A 16,277-nucleotide genomic window follows, 5' to 3' on the forward strand; every position below is an offset into this window, starting at 1 on the left:
GGGTGAGGGCATGGTATTCCTGGCCGCGGGGGCGGGGGGCCGGGGGAGCGTCGCGCTGACGGCAAAGGAGCCCAAGATGACGGGGCTGCTATAAATAGCTTCATGGAGGCTCCCACACCCGAGCTCCCCCTCCCGCTTTCCTACTGCTCTCCACTCTTCCTCCCCTAGCCATCTCCCAGCCGCTCACTATCCCATCCCTCTGTATTGTGTGGCCCCTCATCCATTCCCTCAGCCCCGTTTACCTTCTGCTGTCTGGTGCAGTCCCTGCTTGTCCCCCCATCTCTGTTCCCACGCCCTTCTTTCCGGCTGCTCCTCCTCAGTCTTCTCCCATCCTCTGTCTTTCTGCACGTGGCTTTGCCTCCACCTGCTCCCTCCTGCCCTACCTCCCCCTCTTCCCCAGGGCCCATTTTCCACCTTTTCTCACGTCACAGCTTTCTCCTATTTCTTGTGACTTACCCTCCCTCTTTCTCCTGATTCTGTAAAACTTGTCCTCTTCTTGGATTCATTCATTCTTTGAATCATTAAATGTTTCTTAGGTACTAGCTATGTGCCAGGCCCAAACAAACATCTTCTTTGTACTTCTGGTTCTTTACTTCCATTTTTCGCCCCTTATATTGAGGTTCTGGTTTCAGCTTGAAGTCCCACCTAGAAGTGGCCCAGGCCCACCTCTTTTCTTTTCTTCTTTTCCCTATGATGGTCTCTTTCTGGGTTGAGATATTTCCCTATGATGGTCTCTTTCTGGGTTGAGATATTTCCAGGTGTCCCCAGTCCTTAGGTGTGAATTGGGGGGTAGGGGCTTCTTAAAGGGTCCTGGCTTCTCTCACTTTGTTCATGTCCTTCCCCAAGGATAGGCCAGTTTGCTTTCTGTCTGTGTCTGTATGGGAAGGGGGTTCAGGAGGCTCCTTCCCCAGGTCTCTATCCTAGAGCTGGCCCATGGGTGTGTAAGAAGAGTGAGGCCCTGACCCTGTGCTCTGACCCTTCCCTGCTAGGGCCCGGCTGATGCAGAGCTTCAAGGAGTCACACTCGCATGAGTCCTTGCTGAGCCCTAGCAGTGCGGCCGAAGCCTTGGAGCTCAACTTGGATGAAGATTCCATTATCAAGCCAGTGCATAGCTCCATCCTGGGCCAGGAGTTCTGTTTTGAGGTACTGAGTCTAGTGGGCTGGGGAGGGCAGGCGTGATGGAGGGTGAGGGCACAGAGCCCTGGAGAAAGTGGCACAGGTGGGGATGGTAAGGAAACAGAAACCTCCGGAGCTGGGAGAGAGGAGGGTCGGCCAGGGAGGAAGACATGGCGATGGAGTCTCAGGTGCTTAGGGATCACCTCCCCTCTGGAGCCCCATCTCAACCCCCCGCCCCTCTCTAGGTAACAACGTCTTCAGGAACAAAATGTTTTGCCTGTCGTTCCGCGGCCGAACGGGACAAATGGATCGAGAACCTACAGCGGGCAGTAAAACCCAACAAGGTATCGGGAGTAGAGGAGACACAGACAGCATGGGCAAGGCAAAGGTCAAGCCACAGGGGAAGCTGGGGGCCTAGGGGGCAAGGTGAGCTAAAGGGAAGGGAGGCTTGGGGAAGAGGGGACCTGGATGAGCAGGAGGTGACCCCCACTTTTCTCTGAGTCCCCATTTCTGTTACCATTCTTTCTGCCTCATGGTCTGTTACCATAGAAGTCACAGACTTACAGCGTTGATCCATCTTCCTTATAGGCAAGCAGTGCCCCACCAGCATCCTGACATCTAGCTGGACATCTAGCCCCTGCTTGCTGCATCTCTGCAAGACTCATGGTTGTCAGTTAGCTAAGCCTCTAGACCTTAGTTTTCTCTCCATGAAGCTGGTGGGAATGGGGTTTATATGGCAATTAGATGATCTCAAAAGTCCTTCTGGCTCAGAAATTCTACGAGTCTGTGTTCTTCCCAAGGCTTCTATTTCCCAGGAGAAATGCTCCCAGTTCCATCAGCTCTTCTTGAATCCCAGGTTCCAGTGAGCTCACAGTCCTGGCAACCCTCCTCTGGGGGAATCCCGTTTCTCATTGTCCATAACTAGACCCAAGAGGCTGGATGCAGTCTGACCCGTGCAAAGTCTGAACACCGTGTTCTCTTCATGCGGTAGCATCCCCTGAGCTTGACTAGGACCTTGTGGTCCGCTGCATCCCCTAGGCCCTTTCGCACTAACTCTGCATATAGCCTCACCCATCCCGTATTTATGCAACTCACTTTTTTGTTTTTGCAATCTCTGATTGTCTTTGGAGGAGTCCCCAGTTTTTCCCTTCAAATTCCACCTTATTATTTTGGGTTTATTCTTCGAGCTTTTGAAATTTTTCCTGATGCTGATTTTGTTGTCTGTCGGATGAGCCGCCTTCTGTATTAGTTGTCTAGGGCTGCTTGAACAGCTTACTATAACCTGGGTCGCTTAAAATGAGAGAACTTGATGCTTCTACGGTTTTGGAGACCTAAAGTCCAAAATGAAAGTGTTGGCAGAACCTTGCTCCCTCTGAAGCTCTAGGAAGAATCCTTCCCTGCCTCTTTTTGTTTTTCTCATTTTTTCTTCCTTGCCTCTTGATAGCTTCTTGACTTATAGCTGCATCTGTCTGATTTCTGCCTCTGCGTGCCTCTGATTTCTAAATCTCCCTCTGCATACAGAAATGAGGCATTGGATTTAGGGCCCACTCTAATCCAGGATGAAGACATCTTAATACGAGTAGATCGGCAAGGACCCTTTCCCAATGAAGGCTGCATCCATAGGTTCCAAGTGGACATGAATTTTGGAGGGGGGGGACACTGTTCAACCCGGTACACATCTTCTCAGCCTTATGATTGCAGTCTTGGAAACCCTGTCTCGTTTTCTCACTGCCTCTCCCCTCTTGGTGTCTCTGTCTCTCTCTCCCTTCCCCTTTATCTGCCGCGCCCACCCCACCACCCCAGGACAACAGCCGCCGGGTGGACAACGTGTTGAAGCTGTGGATCATAGAGGCTCGGGAGCTGCCCCCCAAGAAGCGGTACTACTGCGAGCTCTGCCTGGACGACATGCTGTACGCGCGCACCACCTCCAAGCCCCGCTCGGCCTCAGGGGACACCGTCTTCTGGGGCGAGCACTTCGAGTTTAACAACCTGCCGGCTGTCCGCGCCCTGCGGCTACATCTGTACCGTGACTCAGACAAAAAGCGCAAGAAGGACAAGGCGGGCTATGTTGGCCTGGTGACTGTGCCCGTGGCCACCCTCGCTGGGCGCCACTTCACAGAGCAGTGGTACCCCGTCACCCTGCCGACGGGCAGCGGGGGCTCCGGGGGGATGGGGGGCTCAGGAGGAGGCGGGGGCTCGGGGAGTGGCTCAGGGGGCAAGGGCAAAGGAGGCTGCCCGGCTGTGCGGCTGAAAGCGCGTTACCAGACGATGAGTATCCTGCCCATGGAGCTGTATAAGGAGTTTGCAGAGTATGTCACCAACCACTATCGGATGCTGTGTGCAGTACTGGAGCCCGCCCTGAATGTCAAGGGCAAGGAGGAGGTGGCCAGTGCACTGGTTCACATTCTGCAGAGTACGGGCAAGGCCAAGGTGAGTGCTGTGCCCTCAGGAGTAGGTGACCCAGGAGTGGGCACTTGCTGGGGAGGGGGCATAGTAAGGATAGGGCACTTCTGTCTTCAGAATGAGCTTGGGTTGTACAGAGGCTGACCCTTGGATTTTCCCGGGTCTCAGGACTTCCTTTCAGACATGGCCATGTCTGAGGTGGACCGGTTCATGGAACGGGAGCACCTCATATTCCGCGAGAACACGCTCGCCACTAAAGCCATAGAAGAGTACATGAGACTGATTGGTCAGAAATACCTCAAGGATGCCATTGGTATGGCCCACCCTCAGGTCTTCTTCCCAAACCTACCAGATGCGTATCCCAACCCTAAACCTGGCTGCTCCAGACCCCAAGTCACCCTTCCTCAGCTTGATGAGTCCCCGGACTCCAGCCTCCAAACATGGGATTCCGAGTCCCCAACCCAGCTTGATGAGTCCCCGGACTCCAGCCTCCAAACATGGGATTCCGAGATTCCCCAACCCAGGCGGCCCCCATCCCTGCCCTTGGCAAGTGTGACCACCCTCTGTTGTGCCCCCACCCCAGGGGAATTCATCCGTGCTCTGTATGAGTCTGAGGAGAATTGCGAGGTGGACCCCATCAAGTGCACGGCGTCCAGCCTGGCAGAGCACCAGGCCAACCTGCGGATGTGCTGTGAGTTGGCCCTGTGCAAGGTGGTCAACTCCCACTGGTGAGACTGGGAACGCTGGGTGGGGGCCGGGGCTGGGGTCGTGTGTTCATCTGTTCATCCATCTGTCCATCTGCAAAGAGGACCGAGTACTGGTTACAGGCAAAGTGGTGTGCTGGGGGCTGTAAAGCAGACAGAGAGGAATGAGGCCTGGCCCTGCCCTTAGAGGGCCTCACCCGGAACGAATGGGGACAGAGTAGATACACGGAAAGCCACGGAACAGTTGTTGTATGTGTGAAGTGCCAAGTGAGGGTTCCGCCAGGAAACAAGGTCAGAGAAGGCAGAGCTTTGATTGGGATAAGCAGGGAAGGCTTCACGGAGGAGGTGTCCCCGGGGCTGGGCTTTGAAGATTGGGTTGGGTTCTGATAGGCGGATATAGTGGGCAAAGGAGACATTGCAGGAGAAGGCTGTGAGATGGGCGCATGTGTGAAGGTGAGCGGCCCAGGAGCTTTTGGGGGCCAGCAGTTAGCTTGGGTTTAATGGAGCCCGTGGCTCATAATGGAGAGTGGAAGGAGAAGAGGTCCAGACAGGGGGGGTTGGAGTTAGAATCTGGAAGTCCTCAGCGGCCAGGCTAAGGAGATTGAGTTCACTGGTAGGTCATGGGATGCCATTAGCGGTGCTGGTGCCAGGAAGTATCACAATTGAGAAGATTAATCCTTAAGTGGTGTGTACGGGGAGTGACTGGAGTAGGGAGAGCAAAGTGCAGGCTAGTTGTAGGTGATTGTTGTTGGATGAGATGTGGATCAGGATGGTGGCAGGGAGGGGAGAAGGGGGCCCCTCGCTGGGAAGGCCCCTCGGAGGAAGGGATCAGCTGGAGTTGTCAACTGACTGGGAAGAAGGGAGCTTGTCTGTGGGGAGTCAAGGATGACTCAAGAGGCCATGAGGCTGGTGTTTGAGACCTGTGGCCTCATTGACAGAACCAGGGAAGTCAGGAGGAGGAGCTCCATGGAGGTGTGGGGGCGATGGTGAGCTCTCTTTTACACTACACAAGTTAGAGTTGAAGGTGTCAATGGGACACTGAAGTGGAACGGGGAGGTGGGGGAGTGAGCGCTGAGCCATTGCAGGGAGTGGGGATCACGCAGGGGCACCTCCATCCCCATTTCCCTGGAATCCAGAAGAGTTGGGGGGTCCGAGCTCCCTGTACCTCAAGTGACCCTCCATCTCTCTCCCATCTCTGTCTCTCCCTGGTGTCTGTTTTTCTTCTACTCCTCTCCTTGTCTCTCTCATACACCCTCCGTCTCTCTCCCGCATGTCTCTCTCCCCTCACCTTCTCTCCCCCTCCATTTCTCTCTCCCTGATCTGTCTGTTCCCTCTGCCATAGGCCTCTTCTTCCAGCAGCCTCCCGTCTTCCTGCTGCAGTCCCTCCCTCCCTGTCTCTCCCCGACTCTGTTTCCACACCCTCACCTCCTACCACCCCCCTCAGCATGTTCCCTGGAAGCTGAGGGTCTCTGGGGCTCAGTCCTGGTCTCTCTCTTTCTTTCTCTCTCTCTCTGTCTCCCCGCCCCTTCCCCTCAGCGTGTTCCCGAGGGAGCTGAAGGAGGTGTTTGCATCCTGGCGACTGCGCTGCGCAGAGCGGGGCCGGGAGGACATCGCTGACAGGCTGATCAGCGCCTCGCTCTTCTTGCGCTTCCTCTGTCCAGCCATCATGTCGCCCAGTCTCTTTGGGCTCATGCAGGAGTACCCAGATGAGCAGACCTCACGAACCCTAACCCTCATCGCCAAGGTCATCCAAAACCTGGCCAACTTTTCCAAGTGAGGGAAGCCTCAGGCAGGGGAAGGGTGGGGCTGGGGGTGGGCACGAAGGGTCTCCCGAGTCCCCAGAGACCCTGAGACGGGTGGGCCTGAGGCCTTCTGTGTGTGTGACCTCTACCTTCTGGATGCCTTGGCCAGGTTTACCTCAAAGGAGGACTTTCTGGGATTCATGAATGAGTTTCTGGAGCTGGAGTGGGGTTCCATGCAGCAGTTCCTGTATGAGATCTCCAACCTGGACACACTGACCAACAGTAGTAGCTTTGAGGGTTACATCGACTTGGGCCGAGAGCTCTCCACACTCCATGCCCTGCTCTGGGAGGTGCTGCCCCAGCTCAGTAAGGTCAGCAGACACCCCTCTGCCCCCTCCCGAGATGTCTCCAGAAGCTCCCATGGCCTGAGAGACCAGTCCCTGCACACATTTTTCTCCCCTCCCTGCCCCCAGGTGTGTCTCTACCACTCCCCCAGTTCAGACACCCTTCCCCCTGCACCCTCCGGGGCCCTCTTAGAGCTGGGCGCTTAGACCCCAGGTAACAGCCTCACCCTTCCAGGAAGCCCTCCTGAAGCTGGGCCCACTGCCCCGGCTCCTCAACGACATTAGCACCGCTCTGAGGAACCCCAACATCCAAAGGCAGCCAAGCCGTCAGAGTGAGCGGCCCCGGCCTCAGCCTGTGGTGCTGCGGGGCCCATCGGCTGAGATGCAGGGCTACATGATGCGGGACCTCAACAGGTGAGTATCTGGGACCCCCACACCTGTGCCCTAGGAGCCCCTACTTTTCTGTTCTGGATACACTTCACTGGGCCCCTGTGCATCTCTCTAGGGCTTGAAAGAAAGAAAAAAGAGGCAGGGTCTCAGAGAAAATGGCAAGGAGACAGGTTAGGCTGAGAGCCTTTTAAGACCAGAGGGAGCAGGAATCTCCAGCCCCGGGAAGTGCGCAGAGGCTCTTCCGGCTCCAGCTTGTTGTAAGCCTGGGGCTTCCTGCTGCAAGCTCTCATTTGCCTGGTCCCTCGCTGGCCCATGCCTGTCCCAGAGCCGAGGTTCAGCCAGACATGTTGGACCAGCCGTGTAGTATCCAAACACTGACCCGACACTGTACTGGTTGGTAAATAAGCGCTACCGCAGCCCCCACCAGAACCGAGCAGAGCTCAGTCACGATCCAGCACGGGAGAAGTAACCTGGGGACCCTAGCAGGGCCTCCTGAGCTCCAACATCCGTTCCGATGTGGCAGCCTCGGCTGCTCCTTCTCTGCTGACCGCCCTGCTTGTCCCTCCGCTCTGGTCTCCCTCCATGACGCCATACCCATCCCACCATTCCTGCCTCTCCTTCGATGTGTCCACGCCTTCTGCCCACCTCTCTCCTTCTCTCTATCTGTGCTTGCCCCTCTTCCCATCTCTCTCCAGCTCCATCGACCTTCAGTCCTTCATGGCTCGAGGCCTCAACAGGTGAGGGGCTCTCCCCTCCCCCACCCCCCTCTCCTCTCCTCTCTGCTCCCTGCTCCCATGCCAGTGGCCTTCACCTTCCTCCTCTCCTCTTCTCCTCCATGCACCCTCATCTCCTCCATATCTGCCCGGACCTGGCCCTCATCCCTCCTCTTGGTGCCCCCATCTCCCCTCCTCTGGGTCAATCCCTTCCTGGAGGGGCCTTTTCCTTTCCTTTTTCCCACGTATCCCCTCCCGTGCTCCCTGCCAGCCCTCTCCAGAGCTGCCACCACCAGCTCCCCACCCTTCCCTGCGGGTCCCACTTCTCACCCCAAGGCCTGTGCCAGACCACAGCAGGCTCAGTTGCCAGGGGCCTCGGCCTCACCTCCTGCCTGTATGCCCCTTTCCCTTCCCACAGCTCTATGGACATGGCTCGCCTCCCTTCCCCAACCAAGGAAAAGCCACCCCCACCACCCCCTGGTGGGGGTAAAGACCTGTTCTATGTAAGCCGTCCACCCCTGGCCCGTTCCTCGCCAGCATACTGCACGAGCAGCTCGGACATCACAGAGCCAGAGCAGAAGATGCTGAGTGTCAACAAGAGTGTCTCCATGCTGGATTTGCAGGGCGACGGGCCCGGTGGCCGCCTCAACAGCAGCAGCGTGTCCAACCTGGCGGCTGTTGGGGACCTGCTGCACTCGAGCCAGGCTTCCCTGACCGCAGCCTTGGGGCTGCGGCCTGCGCCCGCTGGACGCCTCTCCCAGGGGAGTGGCTCGTCCATTACAGCGGCTGGCATGCGCCTCAGCCAGATGGGTGTCACCACGGACGGTGTCCCTGCCCAGCAACTGCGCATCCCCCTCTCCTTCCAGAACCCTCTCTTCCACATGGCTGCTGATGGGCCAGGTCCCCCAGGGGGCCATGGAGGGGGTGGTGGTCACGGCCCACCTTCCTCCCATCACCACCATCACCACCATCACCACCACCGAGGTGGAGAGCCCCCAGGGGACACCTTTGCCCCGTTCCATGGCTATAGCAAGAGCGAGGACCTCTCCTCAGGGGTCCCCAAGCCCCCTGCCGCTTCCATCCTTCACAGCCACAGCTACAGTGATGAGTTTGGACCCTCTGGCACTGACTTCACCCGTCGGCAGCTCTCACTCCAGGACAACCTGCAGCACATGCTGTCCCCTCCCCAGATCACCATTGGTCCCCAGAGGCCTGCCCCCTCAGGGCCCGGAGGTGGGAGCGGCGGTGGGGGCAGTGGCGGGGGTGGTGGGGGTCAACCGCCTCCATTGCAGAGGGGCAAGTCTCAGCAGTTGACGGTCAGCGCTGCCCAGAAACCCCGGCCATCCAGTGGGAATCTGTTGCAGTCACCGGAGCCGAGTTATGGCCCTGCCCGTCCACGGCAACAGAGCCTCAGCAAAGAGGGCAGCATTGGGGGCAGCGGGGGCAGCGGTGGCGGAGGGGGTGCGGGGCTCAAGCCCTCCATCACCAAGCAGGTATGTGAGGGTGGGAGGAAGGCCAAATGGGTGAAGAACAGGGAGGGAAGGAGGAAGTGGTTTGGGGAGGTAGGGGCAGAATAGTCTGGGGTCTGAAGTTATAATTTTCTCGCCTCCTTTCATTCATTAAACAAATTGTATATAGAGTCCCTGCTACGTGTCACGTCGTGTTCTAGGCACTGTGGGTCTGACAGTGAACGCCACACAAACATTGCCCTCATGGAGCTCACCTCTCCAGAGGAGAGACATGAGAAATCATTAAATAGCATTCACAAGGGCATCAGCACCAGAGCAGGGGAACAAGACTGGGATGGTCATCTCCTCCGGCAGCACTCTCTCCTCCTAAATGCACCCTGCCTTCTCCCACCTTTCCTCTCTCTTCACCCCCACCTGGCCCCATCCCAGCATTCTCAGGCGCCATCCACGCTGAACCCCACCATGCCAGCCTCCGAGCGGACGGTGGCCTGGGTCTCCAACATGCCTCACCTGTCAGCTGACATCGAGAGTGCCCACATCGAGCGAGAAGAGTACAAGCTCAAGGAGTACTCTAAGTCGATGGATGAGAGCCGACTGGACAGGGTACGGTGGGCCCCTGACCTTCCCATTACCCACAAGGGAAGCCTCTAGACGCTTCTCAGGGAAGCACCCGGGGTCAAGTAGTTACAGTGGAAAGAAGAAACAAAAACCTGATCCCCTTTCTTGAGAAGCCTTCAGTCTTCTAGGGGAGGCTGGGCACACACAGTCGGTTGGAAAACTAACTTCCAGCTTTATCTTGTGGCTTATACGCATCATAGACTGTTTGCGAAGAAATATTCTATGTTAAAGCTTATTTCCGTGTTCCTCCCCAGGGAGAACATAAGCCCTGGCTCCTAGGACGACTCAGGAAAGGGAGGGCTGCTCTCCCAGCAGTGGGAGCTGCTAAACTGGGTGGGGGGCAGAGGGGCTGCAGTTGTACTACAAATGATGTCCAGCTTAGCCAGGCATTGTCCCACCAGCATAGGTGACAGAGGGTTGGTGTTGGAAAGTGGTATGTATTGGCCCATGTGTGGAAAGACCAAACTCTCAGCTGGAGCAGAAGACAGCAAGAGTTCAGGGGCACACACAGATAACTTAGCAGAAAGTTCCTTGGGGAAGCTGTTGCTTCTTCAGAGAGTGGCTGTAGGATTCGGTTAATGTAAAGACTGTAGGACCCCAACTTGGGGGAGAAGTGACAGGTTTCTTGGGAGCTGTGGTCTTTGAGCATAGGAAAGTGTTGTGCCTGACCTAGATGGACTTGGTGTAGCAAGTTCCATGAGAGAATTAAGCCCTAATGCCCCAAGGTAGCCCCCTTAGGTAATAAGTAACATCTCTCCTTTGTGTCTAGAATGGGGTTGATTATGTATGTATCCTCTTTGGAGAATGAACAAATATTCTCTCAAATTATTTTTTCTGTTCTGTGGCTCAGATGACATATTTTTGTTGAGGAAGTCTCTAGACCAGGACCATCCAGTAGAATTTTCTGCGGTAATGAGAAATGTTCTATGATCTACACCATCCAGTATGGTAACCACTGGCCACATGTGGCTGATGCAATTAAGGAATTAAATGTTTAGTTTTTATTTACATTTTAAATAACCACACGTAGCTAGTGGCTACTGTACTGGATAGCACACACAGCTCTAGGGTCTAGAGCCAATAGGGCAGATAAAAATGACTCTCCTGTGCCCTTCTAGCCCCAGAATTCTGGGATCATTATCAACAGAGAGGCAGTCCTGGATTCTCAGCCTGGACTTGTTTGAAGCCCAGACCCATGATCCCATATAGCCTCTCCTTATCCATTGTCTTTTTTTCCTGGCTCTTCCCCATGTGCTCTGGTTGGATTGAAGAATCACTTTAATCTTTAATTTCTGGGTACGGTCACTCAAGGTGTGTCCTTGAATCTGTCTAGGTTCTTTTTTTTTTTTTTTTAAAGATTTTATTTATTTATTTGACAGAGATAGAGACAGCCAGCGAGATAGGGAACACAAGCAGGGGGAGTGGGAGAGGAAGAAACAGGCTCCTAGCAGAGGAGCCTGATGTGGGGCTCCATCCCAGAACACCGGGATCACGCCCTGAGCTGAAGGCAGACGCTTAACCGCTGTGCCACCCAGGCGCCCCGAATCTGTCTAGGTTCTTGTGTGGGTCCTCATGTGTCCAGATTTACATGTGAGGGCAGGTATATACTTCTCAGGGTATGGGAGCATACGACCTTGGTCCATTTTAAAGCAGCCTTAGCTCCATAGTAGGGCTTTCTCAAAAGCCACCGTGTCTGGTATGATCAGCAGGCAGGGAGAGGGCTGGAGAAGGCAGTTGGGATGTCCCTCACCATGCAGTGGCTGCACGGTAGGCAGGGACAGAGACTGGTGGTGGGGTTGGGGTGAGGCACCCCTCACAGTGCGGGGTCGTGTGCCCGGCGGGCAGGTGAAGGAGTATGAGGAGGAGATCCACTCACTGAAGGAGCGGCTGCACATGTCCAACCGGAAGCTAGAGGAGTATGAGCGGAGGCTGCTGTCCCAGGAAGAGCAGACCAGCAAAATCTTGATGCAGTATCAGGCCCGACTGGAGCAGAGCGAGAAGAGGCTAAGGCAGCAACAGGTGGAGAAGGATTCGCAGATCAAGAGCATCATTGGCAGGTGAGGGGCGGCCTGGGGAGGGATAGCAAGGGAGAGCCTGAGGCTGAAAAGAGCCAGTGAGCTCCCCCTCCAGCCTCCTGCCCCAAACTCAGGACACCATGAGGAAAGCCCACGACCCTGATCCCAGAGATTGCCACTCACTCACCAATCACCAAATGGGAAGAAACTTCTTGCCTAGTGTATAAATGTCCCTGTTCCAAATCCTAACTTCTCTCCTAACAGAGTAACTTCTGAAGCCCTTGGAAAATGTGCCTGTTACCGTCCATCACTATGTGTCTGGCACCAGCCTGGGCTGGGACTCCCCACTGGTTATTCTCAATCCAGCCTGTGATGTTCTCCCCAAACCCACGCAGAGATCCCTAGCCAGAGTAGCTCCCAGCCATCCCTGTCCTGGGTAAACTCTCCAGCCCTGAAAAGATGTTCTGTTAGAAAGTGATGACCCTTCTTTCAGCGTGTGCACATTTTCAATTGCCAAGCCCTGGCCTCCAAAGAAGGTGTCTTAGCAAGGGGGTCAGCTATCCTGAGAAGTGGATGGAATCCCAGGCCCCACTCAAACCAGAGCCAGTCCCATTTTGATCCACTCTGAATGTAGCTTTGAGTAAGATTAATTAGAAGAAAAAGGCTTGAGTTGAAACTTATTTCGAAACACTGCTCTAATGGATATCCTTGATGAGAAATCACCTTGAGAACCTTCATCAAAGGCAGGGAGGTGGTGGGAATGATGACCATAGGTACCCCTCTTGGGCTAGGAGTATCCCAGGGGAGACACTGGAGGTGTCCTAGGTTCAGTGAGGCGGAATGGGACATAGAAGCCAGGCCTTCAGCCACAGAGGGGCTGTGGGAGGGCACTGTCCTGAATGGAAGGTTGGAGGGCCGGGGAGGGGTGGTGGTGTCTGGGTGGTAGAGGTCTTTGAGGCCCCGAAAGCTGTCCTTAGCAGGGAGATGTGAGGGTCCCAGAGAGGAAGGTTAATTCAGGGAGTCTTTTGGGTCCTAACAATGGAAGGATTCTGAGGGCAGAGGAGAAGGACGCCCGAAGCTTTTCCAGAGAGCTCTAGCGGTTCCCCAGGATCAGGAGTTCCACTGGCAGGCTCCAAGCCCGTGCCCGCCACTAACCCCACTGAAGCCCGTCCCTTCAGGCTGATGCTGGTGGAGGAGGAGCTGCGCCGGGACCACCCCGCCATGCCTGAGCCGCTGCCCGAACCCAAGAAGAGGCTGCTCGACGCTCAGGTGGAAATTACAATGTCATTTATCTTCTCCGTGTCCCATCCCCATCCATCCCACTGTCCTTCGTGCACTCACTGCACCAGCCACCCAGCCCCATCGCCATCTGTCTCCCACTGTCCTCTGTTTGTCCACTGGCTGCTCCTGGCAGCCCCCCCAGTGACCCCATCTTCATCCCATTGTCTGTGCCTTTGTCACTCCTGGCAGTGTCAGCCCCACTCCTATGCCTTCCTGCCCTGTCTTTCCCACTCCTGTCTGGGTCTTGGAACATCCGCCAGAACCTCAGTCTCTCTGCCCCCAGAGCCCACCCAGTTCCTGGCACCCCTGCCCTGTCTGTGCCTGCCTCTGTTCACATCAGGGAATTCAGCTTCCTCTGAGCCCTTCTTGGGCCAGAAGGGCTAGAGGCTGTAGTTTGCTGGAATAGAGCACAGGGCAGTATGAGTTCTAGCTTCTCAGGCTCTGAATGGCCCCCATCACCTCTGTTCTCTTGGCTCCCCAATTTTCCTGTTTCCTGGGCAGTTCCTCTTCTGACTCTTTAGCTCTTGAAGGTCCCTCCCACCCCATAAATTCTCCTTCCCTCAGTATTTAAATCCAGGGAAGGCCTCTGGCCTGTCCCTCCTTCTGGTCCTCACACCTGTCCAGCTCTCCAGCTCCCCGCTGCCCTCCCTCTCTCCTCAGCCAGCTTTTAGGACCTCCCTCCTGCACCCTTACCCTTTGCTCTCCCCAATTCTGCTCACTTTCCCACCCATGCTCCGCCTCCCTTTGCTCTGACCGCCAGGCTTCCCCACCACTACCGCCAAGGCTCCTGACCCCATGACCCCACTCTCTCCCCCTGCAGCTCCTCATCAGGTAATTCTCCTGGTTCCGCTTTGACCACGGGCGGAGGACACAGGGGGAGGTGACTCCGGACCACTGCAGGTTGGTCGTGAAGCCCACTCCCCTCTGACTCTCTGGAGCCTCTCCCCACCCCCTCCCTCACTGCTGCCCTCCACACCCGAGAACTTCCACGGACCCTACCCTCCTGACATCTCCTGCGCAGACCCATCTGACCAAAGAGAGCACTTCCTGCTGCTCCCAGAACTGTTCAGTGACACCCTGCCAATACCAAGCATTTTACCCTGGACAGGTCCAGCACATCCCCACATCTCCTTCGACAGAACCCACCGCCCAGCCTCCTCTCAGTCCTCTTCCTCTGCCTCTCCAGTGTATGTCTGTCACCCCCCATTTCACCAGAGCGTCCTTGGGAGTTGGGACGTTGAGGGTGGGTTTTGTTAAGGGGTGGCAGTGATGATGGGTTAGGGGACCCTGGCTAGAGGGGCTGTGCTGACTGCAGCAGGTAGGTGGGGGTTTCCTCTTCCTTCCCTAACCTCAGTTCTCCACCCCTCCTTCCACCCCTCACCTGTTCCTCTCTCTTCCTCCCTTCCATCTACGAGGTAGAAGGCATCTGCAGCTCCTGTTGGGCCCCACTGGGTGGGAATTAGGAATGGGTAAGCTAACTCAGGAGGACTTTGGGAAGGGGCACTGGAAAGAATGCCGCTCAGGATGTCAGGACACTAGGCAGGGTGAGTGGAACAAGAAGGAACAAAAAAGGAGCCTTGACAGATGTTAGGACACAGACTGGCCCATGTGGCGTGGGAGTTGGAAATGGGGTGAGCCGTCTTCCTAGATAAGATCATGGGCTCAGTAGCCATGTGGATTCCCAGGCAGAGATGCCAGGAACAGCATGTTAAATAATCTCTCTTCTTGTCAGAGCTCACTCCCCGTCTCCCGCCACCCAGTGGCCTTGCCGGACGCACAGTCCTACCTAAAAACCAGTAAATGGGAACCTGTCAGCCACTGACATCATTTCTGAGGTGCTTTTCTGTGGGATTGAGCTGCAGTGGGCAGTGGCTCCTCACACTGTAATTTTAACTCTGCCTGCCCAGCCTCTGTGTCAAAGTAGTTAGTGATCTGTAAACAGATGCTAAAAGGCACCAGGGGACCTCACCATTTAAAGGACTCCTGCAGTGAATTCTTTTGTAAAATGAATAATGGCACCCTCATTTATCTACTTTCTAAATTTGGGTCCATGGGGGTGTTGGGGGCATGCCTATGTTCTGTCGCCAGCAGACAAGCAGAGAGGAGGGAATCTGAGGTCCCCTTCCCTGCTCTCCTGCCACATTCAGGATCCCCCACCATACGTAATTTCCTCTCTCGCTGACTTGGGGAAAGTGTGTGAGATGCTCAGCAGGCTAAGGGGGAGGCTTGGCTTAAGGCTGGGGTTTTCGTGACCTTCTCAGAGCTGAGCTCTTTGGGAAGGGAGAGCTGATCCAGGAGCCTCGACTTGGAATGTTTTTGTATCCTACAGAGATATGGTTACATGTAATGGGCCTCAATGCCCCTTGGCCTGGGAAATAATTAGGACACTTTCTAAATCACTTTTAGGTATTGGCCCCTCTGCAATGCAGCCATTGGCTTAGAAATTAATTTTGTGCCTGTATTTTAAAAAACCAAGTGAGCGACCGGAAGTGTAATATAGGTGGCTTTCTTCTCTCCTAGCAGAGGAACAGAAGCCAGAGCCGAGGGCAGGAGGCAGGAGGCAGGAGCTAGCTGGTCCAGGGGTGGGAGTAGGGTCTGGTAGACCTCTCCCCATGACTGGGATCCCAGGGAGAGGGGTTGAAAGGAACATGGGGGTGGAAAGGAATGAAGCAGTTTTGCTTCCTGGGGACACAGGGATCGGGGCATGCTGTGCCTCTGCAGACACTCCTAGTCATTTCTGCCTTTAGCACAAGAGAGAGGCAGCCCTCCCACAATGTTTTTACCGTCCCCCATCACTTCCCTGAATCCTTTGTCCTTCCACCCCCCAGTACAGTTAAACCTCTCTAATTTGGAATGTTATATTCAATAAGATGACCACTCTGAACAAGTGACAAAACTGAATGGCAGTGTCTATTTAATGAAATGCATGTCTTCAAAATACATACAGTAAGTAGGACTCGAAGAACAAGGCTTTTCCACTCGAGGCCCTCAGGGAGCATGTGTTAATGAATAGAGAGGATTCAAAAGTCTGTTGGCTGGTACCCTCCTACAGACGCATTTCCACTATTAATTTGCTTAGCACACCCTTTCTTCAGAGCTAAAGGAAAACTCAAGCCCAGTTTTTGTTCAAATTATGAAAAAAGTCCAAATCCATGGGAGTTTGGATTAATGAGGTTTTGCTGTACTGCCTCCCCTTGTTCGCTCAACACAAAGTTCCTACCTCGGACTGGGGGTGGGCTGGGAGGGGGTTCCAAGAAAGGAGGAGGGAGGCTGGGTAGGGGAAGATACAAGGGGTTAGGTTGGGGGTGAGATAGGAACTTGTTTCTTCTGAACTGGTTTCCTGGTATGACTCCCTGGGTTGAAGGCCCGTTAGGAGTCAGGGGGTGAGATTCTCTTCTCCCTGATCCCAGAAGATGTAACTTCTACTGCAGGTGAGAAATAAAATAGGAGGATGGGGGTGGGGGGTTGTCCTGGGGGCAGGG

At 55.2% G+C, this 16,277-nt stretch overlaps 1 protein-coding gene across 8 annotated transcripts; it reads left to right on the forward strand.

Moving 5' to 3' along the window:
* Positions 1-959: 959 nt before the first annotated feature.
* On the forward strand, positions 960-16,219 carry LOC100483821 (ras/Rap GTPase-activating protein SynGAP). Of its 8 annotated transcripts, XR_004625448.1 has the most exons (15): positions 962-1,143; positions 1,362-1,460; positions 2,920-3,546; positions 3,688-3,832; positions 4,103-4,247; positions 5,760-5,996; positions 6,135-6,336; positions 6,545-6,723; positions 7,395-7,436; positions 7,831-8,905; positions 9,311-9,484; positions 11,345-11,556; positions 12,693-12,783; positions 13,616-13,695; positions 13,904-16,217. XR_004625448.1 is itself a non-coding variant. In XM_034660549.1 (14 exons), the coding sequence occupies exons 1-13, from the start codon at positions 1,000-1,002 to the stop codon at positions 12,741-12,743; spliced, it is 3,345 nt and encodes a 1,114-aa protein (XP_034516440.1). In that variant the 5' UTR covers positions 962-999; the 3' UTR covers positions 12,744-12,783; positions 13,616-16,219. The 8 variants fall into 8 exon arrangements, 7 of the variants coding, with proteins under 7 accessions (XP_034516436.1, XP_034516435.1, XP_034516438.1 ...); XM_034660549.1 differs by having other exon boundaries at positions 12,680-12,783; positions 13,616-16,219; XM_034660548.1 differs by having other exon boundaries at positions 13,616-16,218.
* Positions 16,220-16,277: the final 58 nt, after the last annotated feature.

This window comes from Ailuropoda melanoleuca, chromosome 5 (genome assembly GCF_002007445.2).
Source record: "Ailuropoda melanoleuca isolate Jingjing chromosome 5, ASM200744v2, whole genome shotgun sequence".
NCBI lineage: Eukaryota > Metazoa > Chordata > Mammalia > Carnivora > Ursidae > Ailuropoda > Ailuropoda melanoleuca.

What these genes read in the sequence shown, in the direction of transcription:
- LOC100483821 (XM_034660544.1), top strand. Translation starts at nt 1,000, where the DNA reads ATGCAGAGCTTCAAGGAGTCACACTCGCATGAGTCCTTGCTGAGCCCT. An exon ending in AAGGTGGTCAACTCCCACTG is followed by an intron (nt 4,248 to 5,759) that starts GTGAGACTGGGA and finishes CCTTCCCCTCAG; the next exon opens with CGTGTTCCCGAGGGAGCTGA. An exon ending in AACCTGGCCAACTTTTCCAA is followed by an intron (nt 5,997 to 6,134) that starts GTGAGGGAAGCC and finishes TGCCTTGGCCAG; the next exon opens with GTTTACCTCAAAGGAGGACT.